At 40.4% G+C, this 8,340-nt stretch overlaps 1 protein-coding gene across 10 annotated transcripts in view; it reads right to left on the bottom strand.

Moving 5' to 3' along the window:
* Positions 1-7,354, bottom strand: part of RUFY3 (RUN and FYVE domain containing 3) — an 84,478-nt gene extending 77,124 nt beyond the window's left edge. For 2 of the 10 annotated variants that reach the window (XR_003548474.1, XM_006142898.3), the window contains exon 1: positions 6,350-7,350. Coding sequence is in view for 9 of the 10 variants with exons in the window: in XM_006142898.3 (XP_006142960.1) it covers positions 6,350-6,527 (178 nt within the window). In the remaining variant the exon portion in view is untranslated. Of the gene's footprint in view, positions 1-6,349 lie in introns of all 10 variants that reach the window. The other 8 variants (XM_027769726.1, XM_006142899.3, XM_027769727.1 and 5 more) reach the window with 7 other exon arrangements.
* Positions 7,355-8,340: the final 986 nt, after the last annotated feature.

Raw genomic sequence — 8,340 nt, 5'->3', positions numbered from 1 at the left:
TAAATAAATAAATAAATGATTTTAACTTGTCTGCTGCTCAAACCATATAAATATTCCTAAAATGATAAAGGAAGGTGGGAACTTTGAGGAGAAAGTGAAATGGCTTAAAATTTAGATATTTATTTAGTTTAGAAGTAGGTAAGAGATTTGACTTAGACTGTAAGCCCTATTCAAAAATATGTCTCTAGAAGAATGGTGGGGGTACAGCAGGTAGTGTGGTGTTTAAGGCACTGGACTCCCACATGGCCAACTATGGCTCGAGTCCTGGACCTGGCAGCTTGCTTTCTTATTTTCCCTTTCTCTCTCTCTCAAGTCAAATGAAAAAATAATAATAATAAAATACATAATTCTTAAAAAAAGAAAAAAAGAAAATTGCGTGGTGTGTATGTGTGTGCGTGCCCCAAATCTCAGAAGGGCTTGAGATGTGGCCATCACCGGGGGTGGTGAGTGATTTCTTACTTTCCTTCTCACTATCTCTCACTTGGCGGTACATGTGCCCTATGGCGAAACTTTAAGAAAAGAAAAAGACACTTTACAGGCTAAAGGCAATAGACACAAAATATTATCTCTTTTTGGAAATACAACATTACTGCTGTCTTTTAAGCTAATTTCAATTTAGCCCCATAAATTACAAAATATAAAAAGCTCAAGAATTCATTGTTTTAAGGTTCTCTTTAAATTGTCAAAGATTTTATCAACACCCAATTGAGAATTAAGTAAATGTTATAAACACAGTCACAAGTATAGTTGAGTTTGTTGCTGTCAAACATTTGATAATACTGAATACCAGAGTTTGCCCCCTGTGTGTGTACACATGAATATGCATACACGACATTCACTGAGGAATTTCGGGGGGGGGTGGGCAGGAAGAAAAGAAAAATAAAAACCTTATTATTTTCCTGGTCCTAGAATCATATGTACTTGTCTTGAAAATGCTACTTGAGGAACCAGCAGGTAGTGTAATGGTTATGTTGCTGGGCTCCCACATGGCCGACTGCTGCTCGAGTCCTGGACCTGGTGGCTTCAAACTCACGGGGGGGCGGGGGGAGGGGGTTCATGTGTGTGTGTGTGGCCAAAATCCTAAGAGGAGAATGGATGAGAAGGGACTGAGGTGTGGCCATCCCCGTGAGAAGGTGATTTCTTGCTTTCTGTCTCTCTTTGTCTCTCTGGTAAGCACATGTGCCCGACATATATTAATAATTCGTTGTGCTTTAAAAGCTTCTTTACTTTGAAATCCCATTATACTTTCAGAAAAGAAAAAAACATATATTCTCTAAATAATTCGTGGTGCTTTAAAAGCTTCTTTACTTTGAAATCCCATTATACTTTCAGAAAACAAACAAAACAACTCAAAGAATGCCTCTGAGAAATCACTTCAATGGTTGCCCACGTTTTTCTAAATTAGAGAAATGCAGAATGGATTTTATATAAACAAGGCTGTTCCTCTAGCACAGTAAGCCACAGGAAAAGTGAGCCATAGCTTCAAATCACTGAACGTCCAAAGCACACAATGTCCATGTGCGCTTTGCCACCCACCTCGCCCCAAGGGTGAACTTCTGACTCTGAAATGCAAGTCAGGGTACAGACTAAAGCCAAGGTGTACCATCTGGATGAGTGTACACCTCATTATGCTCCAGTGGGGGTGAGTAGAAGGCTAACTTGGTAGAGTAATGCTGTTTGGTTGACTAGCCAGAATCTATCAGCTTCAGGTACTCAAGCCTTCTCTTTCTACATTTCCCATTGGTGAAGGGAACCCAGAATCTTAAGGCAGAAACTTGGGAGTTGTCCTGGGCATCCTCCAGCCCCACAGCATTCAGTTATCAGGCACACTCCCCTTTTCTGGTGACTGTTCCTTCCATGTCCATTCTCACTATTAATTTGGGATTGCCATCTCTTACCTAGACCATTTTAATAATCACTGGTAGGGGTACCCAGAGGGCTTATATTCTGATCTAATCACTACTCTGCTGCGAGAGTGATCATTCCACAGTAATAACAGTACTTCGTGTTACTCTCAGACATAAAGCACTGGCAGCTTTTTACTACGAAATCAAGTCTAGGCTTCTCAGGAATGGAATTTCCATCTTCTACAATCTAGTCCCCACTTCTTTACAGCTTGGCATCCTGCTGTGCCAATGACAAACCCTCTTCTCTGGCACTGCCAGCTCACTATGGCCTATTTGAAATGCCCTCTCCCATGTCTGTTTGGTGATCACCTAGTCATCCCTCAAGGTCCAGCCCAAATCTCGCTTTCTTGATGAAGCTTCCCCTGACTGTTCTCCTTTCTACGGAATTGATACTAGATTCATTTCTGAAGTGGAAATCTACTTGCAATCTGAGTTGTAGATTTGCTCTGGTTTCTTTTCTTCTTCTTTTTTCAAAAAAAAAAAGAGGGGGGAGCACATGATGTTCTCATTGATCACCACTAAGCACTGAAATAATGAAGCGAACGTTTAGTCCAGGCCTTCACCATGGACTGTACAGCAAAGACCAGGAACTCTGTTTCGAGAAAACCAAACTTAGAAACCATAAGCTCCTACTGCTGGGGCAGCGCATGATCCATCTGTATCAGCATCTTAAGAGGATATACTTCTATTGTGAGAGTCCTGGGCCTTACTGTAGGATTTGTGTGGTCAAATGTCTTCCTCAGTAAATTAGCCAGAAAGTAGTCTAAACGCTCCTATGTGTCCAGGGACCATTAGCTCCATTTTGTCAACAAGGGGAGATTCACATAATCACTGGCCTAGTGACCAGCACTTAAATGCTGTTAGACATAAAGTCTAACAACTGTCAGTGAAAAGAACAAAACAGGACATATATTCTCTAAATAATTCGTGGTGCTTTAAAAGCTTCTTTACTTTGAAATCCCATTATACTTTCAGAAAACAAACAAACAAACTCAAAGAATGCCTCTGAGAAATCACTTCAATGGTTGCCCACGTTTTTCTAAATTAGAGAAATGCAGAATGGATTTTATATAAACAAGGCTGTTCCTCTAGCACAGTAAGCCACAGGAAAAGTGAGCCATAGCTTCAAATCACTGAACGTCCAAAGCACACAATGTCCATGTGCGCTTTGCCACCCACCTCGCCCCAAGGGTGAACTTCTGACTCTGAAATGCAAGTCAGGGTACAGACTAAAGCCAAGGTGTACCATCTGGATGAGTGTACACCTCATTATGCTCCAGTGGGGGTGAGTAGAAGGCTAACTTGGTAGAGTAATGCTGTTTGGTTGACTAGCCAGAATCTATCAGCTTCAGGTACTCAAGCCTTCTCTTTCTACATTTCCCATTGGTGAAGGGAACCCAGAATCTTAAGGCAGAAACTTGGGAGTTGTCCTGGGCATCCTCCAGCCCCACAGCATTCAGTTATCAGGCACACTCCCCTTTTCTGGTGACTGTTCCTTCCATGTCCATTCTCACTATTAATTTGGGATTGCCATCTCTTACCTAGACCATTTTAATAATCACTGGTAGGGGTACCCAGAGGGCTTATATTCTGATCTAATCACTACTCTGCTGCGAGAGTGATCATTCCACAGTAATAACAGTACTTCGTGTTACTCTCAGACATAAAGCACTGGCAGCTTTTTACTACGAAATCAAGTCTAGGCTTCTCAGGAATGGAATTTCCATCTTCTACAATCTAGTCCCCACTTCTTTACAGCTTGGCATCCTGCTGTGCCAATGACAAACCCTCTTCTCTGGCACTGCCAGCTCACTATGGCCTATTTGAAATGCCCTCTCCCATGTCTGTTTGGTGATCACCTAGTCATCCCTCAAGGTCCAGCCCAAATCTCGCTTTCTTGATGAAGCTTCCCCTGACTGTTCTCCTTTCTACGGAATTGATACTAGATTCATTTCTGAAGTGGAAATCTACTTGCAATCTGAGTTGTAGATTTGCTCTGGTTTCTTTTCTTCTTCTTTTTTCAAAAAAAAAAAGAGGGGGGAGCACATGATGTTCTCATTGATCACCACTAAGCACTGAAATAATGAAGCGAACGTTTAGTCCAGGCCTTCACCATGGACTGTACAGCAAAGACCAGGAACTCTGTTTCGAGAAAACCAAACTTAGAAACCATAAGCTCCTACTGCTGGGGCAGCGCATGATCCATCTGTATCAGCATCTTAAGAGGATATACTTCTATTGTGAGAGTCCTGGGCCTTACTGTAGGATTTGTGTGGTCAAATGTCTTCCTCAGTAAATTAGCCAGAAAGTAGTCTAAACGCTCCTATGTGTCCAGGGACCATTAGCTCCATTTTGTCAACAAGGGGAGATTCACATAATCACTGGCCTAGTGACCAGCACTTAAATGCTGTTAGACATAAAGTCTAACAACTGTCAGTGGGATTAACAATAGAGCAGACATTTCTTGGGTTCAAATGACTGCTTAGACATTCAGAATTAGTCAGTGGAACAAGGAAATTAATTCCCTCAAAGCACCACCTGCTTTCCTAGATAATTATACCCACATACGCTTTCACAGACCTGTGTTTCCTTTCATTATTCTCATTTCTAATTATTCGACATAACTGCTTCTCTTGTCCAATTTAAGATAAAACTCCAAAATTTACTGTTAGCATTTCTCTATTTCCCTCCATATCTTCTATAGCTGACTAAAGGTCTTAGAAACTTCCTATCTGTCTAATTTCCTTAATTGAAGGGTGTGCCGATTAGACCTTAGTTGCAGTTCTTGTACGTTTTGCATATTACTGAGAAAGCTATTTTTGCCTATTTCTCCATGAAGAATTCAAACAGCACGTCTACAAATGCTCACATCAACTAGCAGCTTTCTGTCCATCTATAGGAATCTTGCTCAGGAAGCAAACATACAAAATACTGTAATTGTTAAAAACTATTTTTATAATTTTTATAATTAAGAGAATATTTCATGCTTTTCAAAATTGATGCAAAATTTTTTTTAAAACAAATGCACACAAAGGCTTTTGCTAAAAGACTTCTTGGTAGGCTTCTAAAACTGTATTTTTCCTCTCTAAAAAAATTTAAAGCTTAGGAAGACTGTTCTAAACAGTACTGGCAGTGTATCAAATTTCAGCTCATGCATTTCAATCCTTGTCCACATGCTAAAACTTACAGCCAAAGAATGCTGTACAACTGACAAACCTACTGTTAAAAAGATGCAAAGCACCTTTAAAACCACTTAAACCTTGTTCTTAAAGACACACCCAAAATGTCGGCTTTGTGTCCTGTGATGTTAACCCTCTCTAAAACTTCCCAAGGCTAATAAAGTAAGATTGGGAAGATAAAATGCATATCCAACACAATGGACAAAATCTGAGTCACGATAAGATTTTACCACAAGGTCAAGGGCACAGAATCACGTTTCCTAACCTCAGCACCTATATGCAATTCACATTGTAGCCCTCTCTGTCCTACAGATCTGCCTAAACATCAGGCAGAGGTGGGTGAAGAACTTATTACTTGCAAATATTTCTGTCTTCCTTAGTTTAACAGAAGAAAATAAACACTACTAAGAAGCCACTGTATTAAAAACAATACAATTTGTAACTATGACTCAAATCAATCCTCTTCCTATGGTACTAAAAGAATGACCAGGTAGACAAGTTTAAAAGCCCTCACAATTTAGAAGAGCTTCTGAGAGGAAGTCACAGGTCAAGAGACCACAGAGGTCTCAAAAGGCTCTGACAATAGAAATTTTAAATAGCACAAGTAACTTATGAAAAGCAATGATCAATAGAATACATGAGTAGGGATTACCATACTAATCATGCGTAACCTTTTCAAGTCATTATAGTTTTTAAAGAATCTATGCTCATTAAATAAGTGCTAAATGTAGAAATGCTTTCTCACTTAGTCTAATAATCCATATTATTAAAAAAATAGCATTTTATCAAATATTTCCTAGATGGCATAGCCTGTTTAGTATTATAACCTGATGCTACTACCCCTCTATTTCTACTGCCTTTATCGTGTACAGTTCTATAATTACAGTCATTTTGTCTTAATCTACTGTTAAGAATCACTTCTATTTGTAAACTATTTCAATATATGAACAAAATGAAAGGTTCTTTCATTATCAGTTAGGATCAGATGTGGTAAGTGACCTAGGATGTTTTCTTTAGAGGCTAAAGACAAAGAACTCTAAATAAGCACCAGTGTCATTTGAAAGGATACCTCAGGGGATAGGAATTTTTTTTCCCCCCCAATAAGCAAGAGAGGGGGAGCTGGGTGGTAGGGAAGGATGAAAGAATTTTAGGATTTTAACCGCTTAGAGTGCAGGCTCTTCCTACCTCGCCCTGACCCTCCCAGCCCCTTTAACAATGAGGATGCTGGGGAGATACTAGCAGCCGGATGGGATCTGGCCATACCTTCATGCGTAGGCTCTGGGTCAGGTGTAAGTGAGATGTCATCCAGCTCTCGGAGGCAGAGCCATTCTCCGTCCATAGACACTCGGAATTTGCAAAGGTAGATGGTCTCCATGGCAGCCTGTGTGATCTTGTCAGTGGTGGGGGTTGGCATATCGGTTGGAGGCGTCAGAGCAGACATGATGACTCAGCTGGGACCACAACAAACACACACACACACACACACACACACACACACAAACGCAAACGCACCCCACAAAAATAAATAAAACCTCCTGATCAAGACCCCCCAAATCTGAAGCTCTGGAACAAAGCTTTCAGAAAATGGGGTGGGGAAGGTTCCAAAAAAATAAATAAAAAAAAGAAAAACACAACAAAACAAAAAAATCTTATGGTTTAAAAACCTATTGCTCAAGAGAAACAATTCTATACTATCTTTTCTGATAGATAGTTCCTACCACATCGCAAAATAAGACGATGCTTGTCTTCTCCCAGCTTCCTTTGCTTTTATCTTCTTTTCTCTATCTCTTTCCAGCTGAGCTAGAAGCTTTAAATCCTGCACGGCCGATGCTGCCTTAGCTGTCTTTAAAAAACTGGCATTGGCATGAATAAGTGAAAAATTCTCCTTCTTTGTGCAGAAAAAGAATACAAAAGAAAAAAGAAAAAACAATGGAAAATAAGAGTATATTTTCAATTTAGCTAAAAAAAAAATCCTGAACTGCAGAAATCACTTCCAGGATCTGCTCAGATGAGCTGGGATGCTGAGTTCTGATAGGATTGGTTGTGCGCAGTAAGCAGGGTGTTGACCAAAATGGCTGACTAATGAACTGAACTGAAAATTCAGGCTCATGTGACCAGCTGCTCTGAACGTGGGGCGAGCAATTCCCAGGATGCTTTATAGATGCTGCTGATGCGGGGAGAGCAATTAGGCTGCTCACTCTCATCGTGCACAACCCACTTCCAGACTGTGCTAGTCAAACGGTGATCAGACATAACGCAATGCATACATCCTCATCAATTCTCCTCACTTTGGGATGGAAAGGCTGAATAACAGGAGGACAATTAACTGGATAATACTCCACAGCAAAGAAGGCAAAAGAGGCTGTTGGATTAATTTAATGAGCATAGAATTCACTTTTATTCTTATATACGTAGTTATTAAAAATTCTTTGCTAAATGGGATGTTTTAAGAAAATCTGCAGATTTTTAATTTAAATATCTTATTCTCGGGCATTTATAATCTCCTTCTCCAAGGTTCAAAAATCTGACTTCTTGGATTGAGCAAAATTAAGAAAAAAATCTCGGAGCTGAAGAAGTATAATCCTTCCAGGTTAATGGCAAGCTATTCCTCCTCTCCTGTCCCGTCCTTCCTACCCCGCCCCCCCCCATAATGCTGTATTTATCAAGTTTCTGCATTAAGCATGAGATATGCTTTTAAGCACAAGATAAATCCATGTTATACTGTGTTTCAAAAATCCTCCCAAGGTCGGCAACAGTGGTGCAGCAGTAGCACAAGGATATGTAGTCCTGGTCACACATGAGAAGGTTCAGGGTTCTACCTGGAGGGCTCCCTGTACACAGTGGGGGTGCACTTGCAAACATGTCTGAAACCCAGGCGGGCTGAGGCTAGGTGTGGACACAACATGAACACACTATTGAGAGTGCCTCTCCCCCCCATTCTCTCATGAAATAAATAAACATAATCCTCCCATCCTGGAACATATGGAAGACGCATTATCACATTCTCTCAAACCAAGCAACCAGCCAATTTATTCCCCTCTCATCCACCACAATGAAGCAGCATTGTTCAAAGAGGCATTAATACCTGGGTAGCAAAAAGGCAGGTACTTGCTTTCTAAGCTATATCAACAACAAGAAGAGGAACGATAAGGATTTTCTTTGAAGATGCTTTGGACAATTGAAAGCAAGTGTTTTGTTCTATTTAAGTGTTCCAGTTTTAAGAAGAAACATACAGCTTCAAGAAACATAGCCCT

Source organism: Tupaia chinensis, unplaced genomic scaffold, assembly GCF_000334495.1.
Source record: "Tupaia chinensis unplaced genomic scaffold, TupChi_1.0 Scaffold000086_1, whole genome shotgun sequence".
Taxonomy (NCBI): domain Eukaryota; kingdom Metazoa; phylum Chordata; class Mammalia; order Scandentia; family Tupaiidae; genus Tupaia; species Tupaia belangeri.
Note: the sequence above shows the minus strand (reverse complement) of the source record. Positions and strands in the feature narration are given on the sequence as shown.